Genomic DNA, 19,908 nt, shown 5'->3' on the forward strand with positions numbered 1-19,908 from the left:
AGAGATATAAATCAATTGGAACCGAGCCAAGTATACATGTGTAAGTTCTTAAAGTTCGGCTGATCAAGCTAAAATTTTTCTGTCACGAATTATCTATGAATCTGATTACAGGAAAGTGAAATAGGCATGTCTTGCCAGGTTAGGTCATATAGCCTTAATTCAAATTGGGTATGTACTAAAACATGATCCCACTCCTCCATATTATTGTAAAAACAATTTATGAACAATTACAGTACTCTCAATAAACAACATGCCAGTATTAGACATTTATAGGATCATAGTGGTCAGACTTTCGGTATGGGTTAGTTTAATATGAATGCTTTTTATTATCATGCTATTTTCCATGTGTGGCCTACTGTTCACAATTTTGCTATAAATGGAGGATTTTTTTTATTTTTTATTTTTTCAGTTTACCAATTGAAAACCGTAATAAAGAAAAATCAACAACCAAAACCTCACCCGTTCATTAAGTAATTAGCTGTATCTAGGGACACCAATACTCACTGCTAGCTAGGACCATATGACATCACCTTATATAAATTTTTTTTTTTTTTTTTTTGAGAAGAAAAGCTTATATAATTTTAATGTAATAATGGCATGAGGTAAGCTGATTACATCACCATCCTTAACTTGTTCTGTGATATTTATGGGCCCATTTTATTGTGTCCTTCATTAAGTCATTACCCCAATTATGTTGCATGAAACATTCCACCCTTTCTCCGAGTCTGATGGTGGATAGTACTCATCCTATAGCTGAACGAGTCCTGAATATCTTATTATTTGTAATTTTTGAAAGTTGAAACCCCTATAGAAAGGGACATTCTAACCAAAGACATAAGTTGCATAGATACAGACAGAAGCCAGACAGACCCTACACAAAAAAGATGGAACCACAGTGGGTGGAGACTAGAGAAGAAGAGAGAAACCTTTCTTTCTTCCCAAACATCATTAAAATTGAAAACCCATTTATCATATGTCAAAACACTTGATTTTTTGTACCTCAGTTGCTTATAACATGCAGTACAAGCTAACTGTCTAAACCCACCAACACAAAAAAGGTGTCATTAAAAACATAGACGTCAAAAGCAAATTAAAATTTTTCTTTTTCTTTTTCTTGTTGTATTTATTTACATGAGTTGTAGCAGATTGTAAATATACCAAAGTCTAGCTTTTTATTGGTTCATTTATGGGGGTTTTAAAATCATCTTTAATATCTTACCTTCATGATCTTAATTACCATAGGTCCTAACCCAGCTCAATTCTAACAAAAATTGCGACATTTAATATAAAGTTTTCTTCTGGCTATCTTGGTGCACGAAACGTGTATATGGTTGAATTATTGTAAAGGGTGTCAGAACCTAAAAATGTTTAACTTAAATTTTATGCAATTGATTGTTGTCTATAGTTAACACTTTTTTTGTTTTGTAAAGTTGTTAGACGCAGGAATGGGTAAGAAACGCCGATTGCCAGTTGTAGAAGTCGGCGAAGGACCCTCGAGTTCACGACAGAGAGGGGAGGAGCTGCAAGCCGCCCATACTAGTGATGCTGGGTCACAACCCACAGGTAGTTTACATATCTTGAAATGTAACGTTTGATATTTAGGACTGTTGTAACTAATTTTTCGGTCGTTTGCTGCAGGAAAGGAGAGGGACCATCCATTGACAATTGTGCAAGTTGGCCAAGGTTCATCACGCTCACGAGACATCATGCAGGAGGAGTTAAGGGCCGCCTATGATGCTGAGCACGCAAGATGGGAGGAAGGAGATGATTATGATGATGATGAGACACAGCCGCCTTCTGCAGGTAGTTATTCGTACAGTGTAAATTATTCTTAGGGTAAGACTTTTATGTTTGCTATTAATGACTAAACACCTATATCTTTAACCTTATGTTTATATGGTTTCAATTTTTTAGTAGTTTTGACTTGATACATACTTTAATTATTGAAGTAAAATGAAATTTACTAATTGAATGAATTAAAATTCACACAATGATCCAAAGAAGCAGACAACTAAGATAGCTTAGCTCAGTTGTACATCTCCACAAGAAGAAGATATAGGGTCAACTATAAATATATATATATATATATATATATATATTTATATAATAGAAATTCATTAATTATTACAAACAACTGTACATTGGAGGCATTAAGACTTGTGCTGATTATCAAAAATTAAACTGCAATATTTGTGCAGAGTGCACATCAGAAATCTAAGTCATACGCTTAAAAAACTATTCCATAATTATGTTCATTATAATATTTTTCAACAAGCTAATAAAACCTATAAGCATATGTAAATGAGTTGATGTGCTGTAGCAAATTTTAGAGTTCCTAACACAATTCTTGTTTCATTAACTCCAAATACAAATACAAATCTCCCTCTTCCCTCACTAAGCTTGAGAAAACTCTTAATTTTATTTTTCATTTTATCATTAAAAATTTCTGAAAATATATTTTAAACTACTGCTCTTACTGCATTTTAATTAACTTTTCCCTTCTGTTTCTAAGAAAAAAAAAAAAAAACACACTTTTCCCTTGTAAAAATGTGCAGTTTGCACAGTATAGAAATCAGTTTTTAGTTTTATGATGGATATATTTAGATCTAAACAAAAGAACACAATTAATGTTGGGGGGACATTACCTTATGTAATGGTAAAGTCACGGGGTGGTCACAGGGGCGGCACCAAGTGAAGATTAGGGGGTTCAAAACTTTAAATAAACCATCTGAGCTGGCCAAAAAAGAAAAAGAAATAAAGTATAAGAGCTAAATAAAAAAAAAAATGAATTATGTATAATATTTTTAAAATATTTTTTTGACCCTTTGAAATAAAATTTTGAACTCCTGATCCCAAACTTTTTAAATTCAACAGAAAAAATGAGCGTAAATATGATTATCTAGACAATATCTTAGCATTTTTAAACATTAAATGCAAAAAGCCCAACAAGAAAGTAGAAAATTTGTTGACCTTAAAATTCAACAAAATTTTCTGTATGGTTCTCTGCTTTTGAATTTCTTATTTCCTTCTTTGTATTCTGCTTTCATGTCTTGGTATTTAGCTTATGCTTCTGCTCCATTTATCTTTCAATTTTTTTTTTTTTTTTTATGCTCTGTTGATGCTGTTTTCAAATGGGTTTTCTGGTTGGTTTGTATGAAGGGATTTGTCTTGGTATCTGATGGAGTTTTCAGTGTTGGGTTTACAGTGGCTATTTTTGGGTCTTCCTGAGAATTGTTAAGGGTTTGACAGTGGGGTTTTGGCTGTAGTTCCAGTGGGATTTTTCTTGGCTTATTATAGGATATTTGTAGTGAGAGTTTTGGAGGATTTGCTGGGTTATTTTCAGTGGGGGTTGAGATTGTCGATTTTGGGGTTGATTTTATGGGTTAAAACAGGGATATTTATGGTTCTATTTGGGTTTGCAAGGGCATTGTTTTTGGGTATTTTTGGTGGTGTTCTTGGCTGGGAATTTGGGTGTTTCTCTATAAAGTTTGTAGGGGTTTAGAGGTGGGTTTTTGGTTGGATTTCTATATGATTGAGGGATTCTTGCAGGTTCTGTTTGTGAGAAGGTTTTTTTGTGTATTTTCTGGGTTTTGATAGTTTTTGTAGTGTGTCTGGGAGTTTGGGTGTTTCTCTGTGGAGAGGGTAGAGACGTGTGTGAAAAATATTGAGGAAACTTGATTTGCATGGGAGGCCTTACTTATTTTTTAGTAAAAGATGGTGAGGTCGCGTGGGATGGGAGATCGCTTTTTCTTTGGCATTTGGCCAGCTTGCAATTTGTTGAGGGTATGGAAAATATTTGGTTGTGCATGGAACCAAATTGGCTGTGCAAACTTGGGGGTAAGGACAAAATTTGTTACATCTTCTCCTAGATGGGTTCTAGAAGAAGTGAGATTTAGGGAAATGATCCAATTAAGTACCACCACTTGACATAATTAGGGACCAAATCAATTTCAAATGTGCACTTCTTTAAGCAATTAATAAAAAGCAAAGCCTAAAATGGTGATGACTCGAATTTTTTTTTTTTTTTTAGAAACGGTGATGACCCGATTTAATAGAATTGGACTTGTTCCTTGGAAAAGTAAATGAATTTCTTAGGAACACAAACTCCGATAAAATTGGACTCAATAAATATAGTGGCACACATTTCATGCAAAATCAAGTAATACTAAGAAGGGAAGTGGTAATGAGTGTCCTTAAGTAAATTTTACTAAACTTCTTTGGAGTTTGGGTTCATATCAACTAAGTTAAAGTCTCTTAAAAACAACTAATTCGGTCTCTAAAGGATATTTTTATTCCTAACTCCATTTAGCACAGTTACTTTTATCTCATATTTTGTTCACTGTGGATGTGTAACGTCCTTGTCATCAGAGAAAAAACAAAAAGAAAAGAGGGGGTCAAGTCAGATTTTTAGTTCGCACGTGCCCCCCACCTAACACCACTCCCCATTTGTTCATATTATGTTCTTGTTTGAGGTTATTTTACCCAAGCTGTAATAATGATATTCATGTGATTTACGAGCTTTGGAAATGATATTCAACTTGGCTGTGCATGTACATGACACTGGCAGTAATGGTGTTATGGTTGAATTATATGCAAGTTACATATATTTTTTGGATAAAAACAGTTTTTTATTTTTGAAAGGGATAAAAACAGCTTTTAGATAGAGACATCGACTTATTTGTTATTATCAGTTTCTTTAAGTATCAAAATCTCCACATTTACAAAGATCACATATATCATCTTAGTTGAGCACTTGAGCTATATACAGTGACTTCTCTGTAATTGTGAACTTTGAAATTTCATTCTCTCTAATAATGGTTTACTATATGCAGGCGATTTGGTCCAAGAAACCGCACCATCCAATGATGGGCGTGCAGAAGATTCAGTTCGGGAATCCCCAATATCTAATAATATAAATAAAAAACGTGGAATAACGCTAATGCAGCGTATATGGGCTCTTCCACCGAACAAGAAACTTGTATGTGGGTTAAATGGGAGCAAGCAACCGGTTGGGGAAAGCGGGCAAACATTCAAAAGGTGGTTGGGCACCTTATGCATCTGCCGCAACTATTGCCCACTTATGCCTGCTACTTGGACGCATGTCGACCGTAAATGCAAAGAAAACGCTTGGGTAGAGATAGAGGTTGTATCAAATTAAGATACTTTTAATTGTTATGTATAGGCGTGTATGTGCTAAATGGCATTTTCAGTAGGGTGAATTATTGCACTATGCTAACTCAATTTTTGCATTTCAGAAAAAATGGATCATTGACCCAGAGATTATTAGCCCAGCTAATCAAATGAACTGGGCAATGCACTTGTTAGGAGAGTTGAGAAGAAACCGAAGAAGTAAGTTAAAAAAAAAAATGCTACCCAAAAGATGCGTTAAAAGAAGATGTTTATCAAAGTAAACCATCTTGGGCTGACGAGCAGGACTACCGCGCACTAGTTGACTATTGGTTTGATGCTAAAACGAAGGTTGCGCTATTTTCTTGCTCTATTTTCTTGCTCTATACCGAGTACAGTGTTTTAACTGATTTGTTTGTTTTAATTTGTTGGCAGGAATGTGTAAAGGACTTAGTGGATACGAACAAGAGAAGTCGTTCGTTTCAGACGGATATAGCGAGGACAGGGCCTATAAGTTTTGCACAAACTGTTGACAATATGGTAAGAAATGCATTATACAACAACTAGCCAAGTTTTAATGCTCTACTATTTTAATTGAACTTGTGACATATTGGTGGTATCAATAAATTCTAGTTGTATTTATTTATTTATTTTGTTGTTGAAAGAACATGGTCGATTCGAATTCATGGAAATTAAAATAGATTTTGTCGGCGTGAGTTTAGCATTGAGGAAGGGCTTGCATGGAGATGACAGTAATGGTGGCAATGCCCAACATTGTCGTAGGGTCCAAACTAAGCAATCCACAATTTCATTACTGTAATAATACAAACTTCTTGGTTTAGAATTAATCAATATTAAAAAATCACAAAAGAGTTTCCGTACATATTGTTTGGTTGAATTAAAATTATTATGTGTGATGAATCTGAAGAGTTTGAAGAAACTAGTCTACTGATCATATGCACAGTGTTGGGGTAAGGAATACTTGGCTTTTTTGCATGTTTATGACTGTTAATAGACATTTCTTGTGATGTAATTGTAAAAATATTTAGGGGGTTGTAGCTGCGTTTAAAACATGGCTATAGACAAATTCAAAAAATAGTTAGGGGGTTATAGCCGCGTTTAAAACGTGGCTATAGACAAATTCAAAAAATAGTTAGGGAGTTATAGCCGCGTTTTAAACGTGGCTATAGACAAATTCAATAAATAGTTAGGGGGTTATAGCCGCGTTTTAAACGTGGCTATAGGTAACAGATATAACCACATTTAAGAAACGTGGCTATAGTTGTGGCATATAGTTATGGCCACACTTTTTCAAACGTTACCTCTTATAAAATGGCTATTTTATTAAATCTAATATTATAAACACAGTGTTGGACCCAAAAACCGCTTGATAAAAAACATTCACATGAAGAAAACAACTCGTCTTTTTGAACGTAATAAACTACATGTTTACGGAATTTGTTTTATGGTTATATTGCATGTTATGTTCCAAATTCCATTTGCTATGTTTGGTTGTCGCTTCATACCGACATAATTTTTCACTATTGTAATGAGACTGTTGAATATGATGTAGGCAAAAGAAAACGGCCAAGCAGTGGAGCGTGCAGATGTTTTCATAAAAGCATACTGCACGAAAGATGGGACTCCTATTAGTAATGTAGTGCGAGACAAGATTGTAAGCCTATATCATAACCTATTTATTTTCTAATTTGTGCGTGAAATGTTTATAGCAAATAATATGTTATTTGGTTCTTATATGAAAACAGGATAAAATGAAAGACATTTTAAACAACGGGGGCAAGCTAGTAGGAGACCATCGCGATGGAATTCTCTGGGCAAAAGATGATGCGTTCGCTCAAGTGATGGGCAAAGAACGTTCTGGACGTGTCCGTGGGGTCGGGTTTGGACCAACCCCATCAGGAAGAAGTGGGTCCAACCTTCCATGTGTGCCTGGGCCGTCGTCCACTGAAACGGTCCAACGAATGACTGCATTGGAAAATTCGATGAGGGACCAACTTGCTGACGCAGAGCAAAGGCATCAGCAGCAACTAGCCGAAGCACTGGCCGAAGTAAGGCGGGAGTCAGATGCACGGCATGAGCAGCAACTAGCCGAAGCACTGGCCGAAGCAAAGCGGGAGTCAGATGCACGGCATGAGCAGCAAATGGCCGAAGCAATGCGCGAATCAGAAACACGGCATCAGCAGCAGCTGGACGAAACAAAGCGGGAAATGGCCGATACAAAGCAGAGAATGGATGAAATAGTAGCCTTCTTCCAAAAGAACATGCCCAGTTTAAGTGGATATTCAGGTAATACAAACTTTGCGTTTTAGTTAATGAAACTTGCGTGTTTATTGCAATATTATGTGCTACTAATTTTGCGTATATAATATTTTCAGGATATAGCGCAACATCATAGTATAATATCTTCATGGACTCGTCATGGACTCTTCATGTATAATTTCTAGTATATTCGGAATATTGTAACTTCGTGGATATTGAAAATATTGTAAACATAATTGTAATATTGTTTGGACTATTTGTGGACTCTTCATGTATAGTTGTTTGGATATTTATTTAGAGAAAATTAATGCTTGAGAAAATTCTTACTTGATATTTTGTTGGAATTCTGGGTTGTTATTAGAGATATTTTGTTGAAATTTTTGTATGTTTGACAGGTTTTGTAAAAAAACTCTGCCCAGAAAAATAAAATAAAAAGGGAAAAAAAAAAAATACTATAGCCACGTTTTTAAAACCATAAAAACATGGCTATAGACCAAATTCATATTAAGAATTCGGGGGGCTTAGGCCGCACTTAAAACGCGGCCTAACGTTGTAATCTTGGGCCGCGTTTAAAATGCGGCCTAAGCGCACAACCTTAGGCCGCGTTTTAAGTGCGGCCTAAGCATGAACCTTAGGCCACGGTTAAAACGGGGCTTAAATGAGTGTAACAGGCCGTCACAATAGGAGGTATGGCCGCACTTTTTAAACGCGGCCTAAGGTTGAACCTTGGGCTGCGTTTTAAACGTGGCCTAAGGTTCACCCTTGGGCTGCGTTTAAAATGCGGCCTAAGGTTGAACCTTAGGCCACGGTTAAAACGCGGCTTAAATGAGTGTAACAGGCCATCACATGGGACGTATGGCCGCACTTTTTAAACGCGGCCTAAGGTTGAAAGGCTTAGGCCGCGTTTAAAACGCGGCCTAAGGGTACGGTCTTAGGCCGCGTTTGAAACGGGGCTATAGGACCCGGGCTTGGGCCGCGGTTAAAAAGTGCGGCCATAGGACCATCAGTCCTATAGTCACGGGTTTTAGGCCACATTAGGAACCGTGGCCTAAAAAAACGTGGCTATAGGCTATAGCCACGGTTTTTTGTCATGTAGCCGCGTTTTAAAAACGCGGCCGGAGGTCCGTTTTTTTGTAGTGTAAGCTATTTAATTATATAACATTAACAAATAATTATATTAGGTACAACCTGATAATGTTTAAAAAAAACATCATTTATATCATGTATTAAACTAGTAGAATGTGAAAAGAAAAGATGCTCTAAATTATAAGAGATATCTTATTGAAACAGAAGTCAAATAAGACAAATTCAACACATGCTACGTACGTCTTTGAAAGCTTCTTTTCCTGGATATATATACATTGTTATCATCTTGATGACAAGTAATTTTTAAATGTACCAGCTTCTATATTGTCGGCAATGGATCTTAAGCTCTCTCTCTCTCTCTCTCTCTTACTATATCTCAATCTCTCTTGAATAAAAAAGAAAGAGTCAAATTTTACCTTTATTAGAGCGGTGATTATCTTATAAGACCATGAATACATGATTGGTAGGTGGGTTTAATAAAGTTAAGATTTTTGGGTTTCATAAGTTGACTAAAATGTTTAAATCTGAAAATGCAATATCAATTTGCCGACGTGCTGAATGCCTAAGTGGCTAAGTGCCTAACTTTTTTTTTTTTTTTTGGAGAACCAAATGCCTACTTTTTTTGGAAATGCCTAACTTGATTTAGGATAATTATTAACTATGCAGGAAAAATTAAAAAATATAATAGAACATTTTCCTATTAAGTCAATGTCCCATGTCACTTTTGGGATATTATATCCAATACTTTCATATATTCAACATAATTTTTTCATTTTTTTTTTTTTTGAGAAGAAACATAATTTTTTCATTTGATCAATGATAAAAGCGACCATGTTCATTGGTCTGACTTCGAATAAAATTAAAATTTAATTATAGGATACTTTTTTTTTTTTAGGAAAATAATTCTAGCATACCTAGATGATAATTCTTTTTTTTTTTTCGAGAAAAAACAAATCATAATTCATACCACTTTTCCCCAAGAAAAAGTTAGAAATGTTCTTCATTCATTCTTGGTGGATAGGGGATCATGCGTTGTTCTTGTTTCAAGGCATAAATACTAGATTCAACTAGAGGGCTCCCACCCATCATCCAAAGTTAATACTTGAAATGAAATGGAAAAAATTCTATCTTTAAAAAAAAAAAATTATGGCTTTACAGATTGGACACTCCATGACCATATTCCATCACACAAATGCTTTATTGATTGAAGAGATCACACAATAAACTTTGAACCCCGAACTTCAATCTAATTCACCCTCTAAACACAATTAATTAGCTAATAAAATTGTGCAACCTGATCACACAGTCAGGATGGCCGAGTGGTCTAAGGCGCCAGACTCAAGTTCTGGTCTTCGAGAGAGGGCGTGGGTTCAAATCCCACTTCTGACATTTTGTGTTTTCTATTTATTCTTTTTTATTCTTCAATGGGGTTTCTATTTATATATTCTTTTTTATACATCTAAAGTCAAGTATTGTATCGTATGGTATTTACCAACTTCTTTGGATATGCGTTTACCATTTTTTTTTTTTTTTTTTTGGGGATATCCCTAAAATGGGTTTCTAAAGAAAGAAAAAGAAAAAGGATATGCCTAAAATATTGTCCTTTCACTTCTTCTTAATTGTAATACATTTAAGTCAAGTGTCATAATTAAAATAAATAAATAAAAAGTCATGCATTGTACCAAATTTTTGATATGTCTAAATTATTGTCATTTTCGAAATAATAAAATCCCATCGGAAAACAGTAATAGTAACAGGCTAACAGCTAATGAAAATCCCACTTCTGACGTTTTGTGTTTTCTATTTATTCTTTTATGGGATTTCTATTTATATATTCTTTTATACATCTAAAGTCAAGTATTGTATTGTATAGTATTTACCAACTTTTTTTGGATATGCGTTTACCCCTTTTTTTTTTTTTTTTTTTTTTTTTTTGGGATATGCCTAAAATGGGTTTCTAAAGAAAGAAAAAGAAAAAGGATATGCCTAAAATATTGTCCTTTCACTTCTTCTTAATTGTAATACATTTAAGTCAAGTGTCATAATTAAAATTGTGGGGCCCGGCCCAAAACAATGGGCTACCTAAACACAGGCCCGTCCGAAAAGCATCATGTCTGAGGAAAAGTCATAGCCAAAACGTTATCCAAGCCCAACTATGATAAAAGAAACCTGTCCGAGGAGTAACATCTCCTCAGACGCTACGAAGTCCAGGCTAAGAGCTCGCCCCTACCACTGCAGCTCATCCTCCAAGCACATAAAAAGAATAAAACCCAAAATATCTCATGAAAAGCAACTACCGCTACATTAAATGTGTCACAACCACCCTCTTGGCCGCATTAATGAGGAAAAGACCCCTGAACAGTACTGCCTTGGCCATTGCAACTCACAAGGGGATGATAAAGGTGTCTGATAGGACAGGTGCTCAAGTGGGGGTTTAGATGATCAACAAGTGTAAGGTTCAGATAAGAATAATAGAGCTATATAATGTAATAGAATCCCTCAAAGAAAGGGACAGAAAAAACTGTATTCATCACTTAGGAAGTAAAAACTTCTGGGGAATATTCATTCTGGTGTTTTTATCCTTGCAACAAGCTTCTCCATACCTAAGTCCGACCAGGTTCACTGAGGTTAAGTTCTTTCACCCATCCTCTACAAACATTTATTGTGTGTTGCGCTTTAGGCTAGGGCCAGATCAAAAGGGTTTGGGCCAGGAAATTCGTGCAACTACAATTGGCGCCGTCTGTGGGAAGAACTACAGCATCAGCTAGCACAACGGTCGAAGTATGGCAGAACTAGGCTCGCACCAGGAGAATCCCCACCAGGCAAACTCCCAACAGACACAACCCGTTGAGTCCCAGAGGCAGAATAACCCCACCAACCCAGGCGGCAGGGGGAATCGTGAGGGAAGTGTGCATACTGTCCGGACGAGCCAGAGTCACACTCAGATAGGCAGTCACGTGTCCCAGAGGCGAAATAGTCATCAGGCCATGCAGCGGGAGATAGACGACCTGAAAAGGGAGTTATGACATGTGCGGCGAAAACGGTCCCCCTCTGACTCAGACGAGTCTTCTAATGCGGAGGATGTGAGTTACCGACGGAGGTCGAGGACCCCCCCAAGTGAGACTTTTTCCTACGAGAGGGAATCACGCCCTGTGCGGAAATGTGAAAACCCGTCCAGTAAAGGTTCAGGGAACGATGTCATGAAGAAGGCGCTGGACCAGGTTTCGAGATCACCCTTCACATATAGAATTGAAGGGGCTAAGCTGCCTCGACGCTTTTACCAACCGGCGTTCGTCATCTATAATGGCCGAGCAGACCCGGTAGAGCACGTGAGCCAGTTTAACCAGAAAATGGCAATCTACTCCCAAAACGAAGCCCTAATGTGCAAGATCTTCCCATCCAGCTTGGGATCAATGGCGATGAGGTGGTTTAACAGCTTGAAGACAAACTCCATAGGCTCCTACAAGCAGCTCACTCAGGCTTTCTGCTCCCGTTTTATCACAAACACCAGAGTCCCTCGACCCCTTAGTTCATTATTATCCTTGTCTATGCACGAAGGGGAAACCTTGAAAGCATACTCGGATAGATATTGGGAGGTGTATAATGACTTAGATGACAACCATGATGATGTTGCTATCAGCACGTTCAAAAGCGGCCTCCCCACCGAGCATGGCTTGAGGAAATCCCTCACTGGTAAACCAGTTGCCGATGTTCATCAGTTGATGGATAGGATCGACAAGTACAAAAGGGTGGAGGAAGATCAACTGCAGGGAAAGGGAAAGGAGAAGGTCATTCCCCTCAAAGCAAATGACTTTAGATCGGAACGGTATAACCCTAGCCAGCCGAGGAAAGATTTCTCGCGACAGGTTGGACAGAGCCACGCACAAACAGTGAATGCTGTGTTCAGGGAGCCAGTACAGCAGGTGCTGGAGAAAGTAAGAAACGAGCCCTACTTTAGATGGCCAGGGAAGATGGCCGGAGACCCGTCCAAGCGTAACCATGACCTATACTACCACTACCATCAGGACCATGGGCATACCACTGAGGATTGCAGGAATCTGTGGAATCACCTAGATCAGCTAGTCCGAGAAGGGAAGTTACGTCACCTTCTACACCCCTCAAGCGGACACCACGGTCAAGCAATACCAGAGTCTCGAAAGGATGTGTCCTTAAGACCCCCTACTGGAACGATACATGTCATCCTCGCTGCACCAGGAAGAACTGGGCCACCCATCCCCAGAATATTGGCGGTGGATCGGCCCTACTCCGAGGACGGGCACAGGGAACCCAAAAGGCCGAAAAAGCGAAGCTCTTTGATACTGGGATTCTCGGACGAGGATAAGAAGGGAACTATTCAACCTCACGACGATGCCTTGGTGGTTACGTTAAGAATTGGAGGCTTCGATGTGAGAAGGGTGTTAGTAGACTCAGGTAGTGCGGTAGAAATAATGTACCCTGATCTATACAAGGGGCTGAACCTCAAGCCGGAGGACTTGGCAGCTTATGATTCCCCTCTTCTCAGCTTCGAAGGGAGGATGGTTACACCGAAAGGGCAGATCCGGCTACCCGTGCAGACTGGGTCAGAGGTGGTGGAGGTAAATTTTATCGTGGTCGACGCTTACTCCCTCTATACCGCGATAGTTGCCAGACCATGGATCCACGCCCTAGAAGCCGTGACCTCCACACTCCACCAAAAAGTAAAATACCCATCCAGAGGACGAGTAGAAGAGATCCGAGGAGATCAGGCCGTATCCAGGAAGTGCATGGTTGCCGCCATCCTACATCGGCCCGTTACAGAGTCCTCGGCCCCACAGAACTCATAGCAACCAGCCTCCTCGGCAGGGCAAGGGGATGAGCTAGCCGAGGAGATCAAGTGTGAAAGTTTAGAAAAGATCGCTGTCAACAACGACCCAGACAAGTTTTTTCATGTCGGCTCTGAATTGCCTGCTCAAGAAAAGGAGGAACTAATCAGATTTCTCAGAGGAAATGTCGACGTGTTTGCGTGGGATGCCTATGACGCCCCGGGGGTTGATCCTGGTCTTATTTGTCACCACCTTAACGTCAACCCGTCTTCCACTTCGAAGAAGCAGCCCCCCCGACGCCCTTCAAAGGAACACGCTAGTGCCGTGAGAGACGAGGTTGCAAAACTGAAAAAAGTAAGGGCTATTAAAGAGGTCTTTTACCCTGAATGTTTGGCAAACGCGGTGGTGGTAAAGAAGAAGACAGGTAAGTGGAGGGTCTGCGTGGACTTCACGGACCTGAACAAGGCGTGCCCAAAGGACCCATTCCCCCTACCACGAATAGATAGGTTGGTGGATGCAACCGTGGGTCACCCTTGGATGAGCTTCCTGGACGCCTTCCAGGGCTATCATCAGATCCCCCTTACACCTGAGGACCAGGAGAAGACGGCTTTCATGACGCCCATCGGAAACTACCACTATAAGGTGATGCCGTTTGGGCTAAAGAACGCAGGCTCAACCTACCAAAGGATGATGACCCGGATGTTCGAACCACAACTGGGCAAGATCATTGAGGTTTACATAGATGATATGGTTGTGAAGAGTAAGAGGGTGTCCGAGCACGTGAAAGACCTTGAAGAAATCTTCGCTATCTTAAGAAAACACCGGTTGCGGTTGAACGCTTCCAAATGTTCCTTCGGAGTTGGGTCGGGAAGATTCCTAGGGTACATGGTAACTCATAGGGGAATAGAAGTAAGCCCCGATCAAATCAAAGCGATAAACAGCTTACAGGCTCCTCGGAACCCGAAGGAAGTACAGAAGCTCACGGGAATGATTGCAGCATTAAACCGGTTTATATCGCGGTCAGCGGATCGATGCCGACCGTTTTACCTACTGATAAATAAGTGGAAAGGGTTTGAGTGGTCGGAGGAGTGCGTTCGGGCTTTCCAGCAGCTTAAGGAATATTTCTCACGGCCCCCCATCATGTCCAGTCCTGAGGCAGACGAGGTGTTGTTTGCGTACATTGCTGTAGCTCCCCATGCTGTAAGCCTGGTACTGATATGGGATGATAATGGGGTGCAGCGACCAGTATACTATGTGAGCAAATCATTACACGAAGCCGAGGTACGATATCTACCTCTAGAAAAGGCAATTCTGGCGGTAGTCTATGCCACCCGGAAGCTCCCTCATTACTTTCAAGCACACACGGTTATCGTTCTCACCCAGCTTCCCCTCCGAGCAGTGCTTCGAAGCGCTGACTACACCGAAAGGATTGCCATGTGGAGTGCGCTTTTGGGAGCCTTTGATATTAAATATATGCCCAGATCCTCCATCAAAGGTCAGGTCCTCGCGGACCTGGTAGCAGAGTTTGCTGAACCCTCTATAGAAAGAATAACCGAGAAGAAAGACACGAATGGAAAACCGGTTGGTGTAATTACGGCAGGAAAGGCCTTGCATTGGAAGATCTACATGGATGGCGCGGCCAACCAGAAAGGATCTGGAGTTGGGATAGTTTTAGTATCACCAAACGGTGCCGCCATTGAAAAATCACTGAGGCTCGAATTTTCGGCTACGAACAATGAAGCCGAATACGAGGCCTTGCTCCAAGGGATGATTATGGTTCAAAAACTGGGCGGAAGAGTAATAGAAGCATTCTCGGACTCCAGGTTGGTCGTCGGACAAGTGATGGGTGAGCTGGAAGCCAGAGACGCTAGGATGCAAGAGTATCTGGGACAAGTCAAGCGCCTGCAGACGAGTTTTGAGTCATTCAATCTGAGGCACATTTCCAGAAGTGCAAACACTCATGCAGATTCGCTGGCCACTCTTGCCACGTCCTCTGCGCATGACCTGCCACGAATGATCCTCGTCGAAGATCTAATCAGGGCGAGTCCCGTCGGTAAAAACCCGGCCCAAGTCCATCAGATTAGACAAAGTCCCAGCTGGATGGACCCCATAAGGAACTTCCTCCAAGACGATATCTTACCGGAAGAAAAACTAGAGGCCGAGAAGATACGTAGAAATGCTCCTCGGTTCTGGCTATCAGAGGACCGCAAGCTATATCGGCGCTCCTACTCTGGACCGTACTTACTCTGTGTACATCCAAAAGAGTCCGAGTCTCTACTTGAAGAGTTGCATGAAGGAATTTGTGGAAGTCACACCGGAGGAAGGTCGTTGGCGCACAGGGCACTCACCCAAGGATACTGGTGGCCAAACATGCAAAGACAGGCCCAATAGTACGCTAAAAAGTGCGATCAGTGCCAAAGATTTGCCCCGAATATCCACCAACCCGAAGGGGTTCTCAACCCACTCTCTAGCCCATGGCTGTTCGCACAATGGGGTCTTGATATTGTCGGACCTTTCCCCAAGGCTGCGGGGAACAAGCGGTACATAATAGTCGGAACCGATTACTTCACTAAATGGGTGGAGGCTGAACCTTTGGCCAACATTAGGGACGTGGATGCCCAGAAATTCATCTGGAAGAACATTATCACCCGCTTCGGAACTCCACGTACACTCGTTTCCGACAATGGTCTTCAGTTCGACAGTATGAATTTTAGGGAGTATTGCCGCGAATTCGGGATCATTAATCGATATTCCACCCCCGCATACCCCCAAGGAAACGGGCAAGTCGAGGCCGTGAACAAGGTCATAGTGAACGGATTGAAGAAAAGACTAGATGAGGCAAAGGGAAGATGGGTAGAAGAGCTCCCGCACGTCTTGTGGACCTATCGTACAACGCCGCGGCGTTCAACCGGTGAAACCCCCTTTTCCATGACTTATGGGGCTGAGGCCGTGCTCCCAATTGAGAACAACTTCCCCACACTGAGGTCTAGCTCGTTTACCCCAAGCGATAACAACGAGTTATTGGGAAGAAGTCTAGACCTAGCCGAGGAAAGAAGGGAAAAAGCCATGATTCATATGGCCTACTACCACCAGAAGCTGAGACAAGGGTATGATGCCAACGTCAAGCTGCGACCTCTAGGTCCAGGTGATCTCGTGATGAGAAAGATTCTCGGCAGCGCGAAAAACCCCTCTTGGGGCAAGTTGGGGCCCAATTGGGAAGGACCGTACCGTGTCACATCCGTGGCCGGGATAGGCGCTTACTACCTAGAAGATCTGGATGAAAAAACTGTACCTCGGCCATGGAATGTAAATAACCTCAGAAGATATTGTTATTAATGAAAATGGCTTCGCCCATGTTTTGTTTCGTGATTATCCTTCATCTGCTGATCTATCTACAACTATTCATAGTTTTAAACAGAACCAAAGTCCTGCATGGCTCCTCGGACCACAGACTTAGGGGAAATTATTACTTACGGCAACTATTCATACAAGTTTTAAACAGAACCTAAGTCCTGCATGGCTCCTCGGACCACAGACTTAGGGGAAATTATTACTTACGGCAACTATTCATACAAGTTTTAAACAGAACCTAAGTCCTGCATGGCTCCTCGGACCACAGACTTAGGGGAAATTATTACTTACGGCAACTATTCATACAAGTTTTAAACAGAACCTAAGTCCTGCATGGCTCCTCGGACCACAGACTTAGGGGAAATTATTACTCGACAATTTGGGAAACTATTACCTAAGGGAAATCATTTTTGGGCGCACGCACAGTCTAGCACCGTTGCAACCCTCACTCAAATTCGCTACAACATCCTCTTCACCACGACCGTTTATATCGTTATCAGCACTAAATAAAGGGATAGTGTTAACAAAAATCCATGAAAATGAAGGAAACATTCTATATTAATGTTCCGAGATCACTACAAAAGAGAGGTTCGTACAAAAAGTGCAAAAACAGGACGACTCTCGTTTAAAAAAAAATAATAATAAACACATATATAACAACATAAAAAAGAGATATAAAAGTCAAAAAGCCTAAAATCTAAGCCTTGGCAGGAGGGTTTTCTTTCTGCTCTGGCTGAAGAGGAGAAACCTCAACGGTAAGGTCCGCAGCCGGATTCTTCGTGTTGTCAGGCACAGGGACGGCGTCAGGCACCGCCAAACCCTGCTCAGAAGCTGCTTGGGCGCCGTCAAGATTCTCTCGGATCTCCTGAGGGTAGAAAACGTTCTCAGGCAACCTTAGCGCCGAATCCGTGGGAACTCCTGCAGCATCAAGAGCCTGAGCCCACGAGATACTGCAGTAGTCCCTGCACACCTCAGGGATCTCCTCGGATAGCCTGGCCTCCGTTTCTTGGACCCCAAGCTGGCGAGCAGTATTCTTTTCAGCCTCCGCAGCCTCCCGGATCAGCTGAGCCTCCTCTCTAGCCCTCCGCAGCTCACTCTCGACTCTTTGCAGAGCAGTCTTGAGATCCACCACTACCTGCTTCTCAGTGGCGAGGTTGAGCTGGGTCGAATACAGCTCTTTACGCTGATCCTCCGCCTGAGTCTCGGCACTCTTCAGACCAGCCTCAGCATTTTTGCGCCGTTTCTCCGACTCCTTGAACTTCTCAGTAAGCCCAAGGTGATCATGCTTGGGGACCCCAAGGTTGTCTCCATCTCCGTCCGAGACTGAGCCTCAACCTCAGCCTGACTCCGACTATCACGACAAAATTCCTCAGCCATAAATACCTGCTGAGTGATCTGCAAGCGAAATAAAATCGGCTCAGAATTTAGCAGGGTTAAGTAAGTTAATAAAACAGTAAAAGAATTACTCACCATCGCAAGATCCCTTTTAAGGGATAGGAAAAGCTCCGGCTGAGAGAACCGCCTATAGGCCTCCATATCCCGAGGAAGCAGTAGGGGTTGCTCTAAGGCATCAACCACGTACCCTGCTCGGCCCCGATTGTATTCTCGGATCGACGAGTTGTAGGGGATGGCAACCCCATCCAACTCCAACTTAGGGCTCCACGTACGCGGGGTAGCGCGCACCTCAGCACGGTTCTCCTCGTCCTTGCTCTCAGAGGAGTTTGCCCTCTTACTCCTCTGTCCCTTGGCAGCCTTTTGCTGCTTAGTAGGCCGGGTAACCAGCTCGCCCTCCTCAGGGATGTCAGCCTGCCTTTTCTTTTTCAGGTCAAGGATAGCCTTGAGGCCAGGATCAGTAGGGACCTGAGGGGCGATTGGAGGTGGGTCCTGGGTTTGCGCTTTGGCAGGCGCCTTCGAAGACTGACCCTTGCCTCGGCTGGACATCAACTCTCTCAGAGACTTTCCCATATCACCTCCTTCTTCGTCCGAGGAGTCTTCCGAGCAGGTTATAATAATTGGACCAGCGACCACGGAGTTGCGGTCCTGCTCTCCTTCAGGATCAGAAAGCTCAACCACGAGGTCTTGCTGAACTTCCTCCTCGAAATAAAACTTGTCTATTTCTTCCTCAAGGGAAAGACGAGATGATTCGGTGTGCCCTTCAACTGGAACAGCAACACCAGGCTCTTCCGGCGAAGGTAGTTGCTCTGCTATACGGGGATGCCGAACAACGGGTAGAACGACTGGGGGAAGATCATGTGGAGCTAGGAACCCGTTTATGGATACGTCAATCCTAGCCAACCTCGGACTGCCAGCCCTTATGGCGTGACCAACGACTTGAAAAGAGCGGATTAGAGGTTGATAGCCCAAGACCAGATGAGCCGCACGTAGCTGTCCGTCCTCGGCAACGTAAATCTCCGACCTCAGAAGATAGTTCAGCATCGGCACATTCACGAAGTTTAGTCGGGGAGCGACGTGAACTTTATCTGCAAAACATCCAAAAACAACGGGGTTAGTACATGAAATTCTCCAAGTGTGAGGAAAGCTAGAAAAGTGACCCCCCAATGCTAAACCCTATCCCCAAAAGGACTGGCCCTAAAGACGCCGCACCTGGTTTTCCTGCCCTAGTCGGACAATGAATACCGACGAACCACTCCCCCGAAGCAATAAGAAAATCATTCTTCACAGTCTTATTGGAGACTGGAAGACAGGAGATCAATCTAACCACCTCGGATCGGGATTTGAGATAATACCCTCCCTTATCGAGGCCACTCTCGAGGCGATGACACTCATACAGATAAGCCACGTCGTGCCAAGTAAGGCCTAGATTCATCCGCTCGTCTAAGACATCTACACAGCCTAGTATCTTGAACATATTAGGGGCACACTGATGCGGCGTCAACCTATGGTTGGACAAGTACTCCCTTGTGATCCTACGCATGGGAAGTGTCATCCCTCCCTCTATGAAAGCAATCATGGGGATAACAACTTCTCCCTCGCCTCTATCTGTCAATACTCCCTCAAGAGGACAGTACCGCAGCCCCACGCCCGGGGGAATGTGGTATTTTGCCCTAAAGGCCTCCATAGCGGCCGGAGTATTTACTAATTTTTCGAATCTACCCATCCGAGTTGTACTGGAAGAATGAAAATAAAGACCAAGGGAAAAATAAAGTCCGAGGAGGAAGTCGAAGCGACAAAGCGTACGGAACTTACAGGTATCTTCTCAAATGCCCAATAAGGGAATCGCAAAGCTCTTCTACGGAGGGCG

At 41.9% G+C, this 19,908-nt stretch overlaps 1 protein-coding gene and 1 non-coding gene across 2 annotated transcripts; both read left to right on the plus strand.

Moving 5' to 3' along the window:
• The first annotated feature begins 1,434 nt into the window (after window positions 1–1,434).
• On the plus strand, window positions 1,435–5,637 carry LOC126717697 (uncharacterized). Its single transcript, XM_050419548.1, has 5 exons — window positions 1,435–1,563; window positions 1,639–1,803; window positions 4,833–5,143; window positions 5,256–5,478; window positions 5,575–5,637. The coding sequence occupies exons 1-4, from the start codon at window positions 1,446–1,448 to the stop codon at window positions 5,409–5,411; spliced, it is 750 nt and encodes a 249-aa protein (XP_050275505.1). The 5' UTR covers window positions 1,435–1,445; the 3' UTR covers window positions 5,412–5,478; window positions 5,575–5,637.
• Window positions 5,638–9,798: 4,161 nt separating this feature from the next.
• Window positions 9,799–9,882, plus strand: TRNAL-CAA (transfer RNA leucine (anticodon CAA)). The gene has a single exon. It is a non-coding gene; the product is annotated as a tRNA-Leu (tRNA).
• Window positions 9,883–19,908: the final 10,026 nt, after the last annotated feature.

The sequence above is a fragment of the Quercus robur genome, chromosome 1 (assembly GCF_932294415.1).
Source record: "Quercus robur chromosome 1, dhQueRobu3.1, whole genome shotgun sequence".
In the NCBI taxonomy this organism is placed as follows: Eukaryota; Viridiplantae; Streptophyta; class Magnoliopsida; order Fagales; family Fagaceae; genus Quercus; species Quercus robur.

What these genes read in the sequence shown, in the direction of transcription:
- LOC126717697 (XM_050419548.1), top strand. Translation starts at nt 1,446, where the DNA reads ATGGGTAAGAAACGCCGATTGCCAGTTGTAGAAGTCGGCGAAGGACCC. An exon ending in GACACAGCCGCCTTCTGCAG is followed by an intron (nt 1,804 to 4,832) that starts GTAGTTATTCGT and finishes TACTATATGCAG; the next exon opens with GCGATTTGGTCCAAGAAACC. An exon ending in ACGCTTGGGTAGAGATAGAG is followed by an intron (nt 5,144 to 5,255) that starts GTTGTATCAAAT and finishes TTTGCATTTCAG; the next exon opens with AAAAAATGGATCATTGACCC.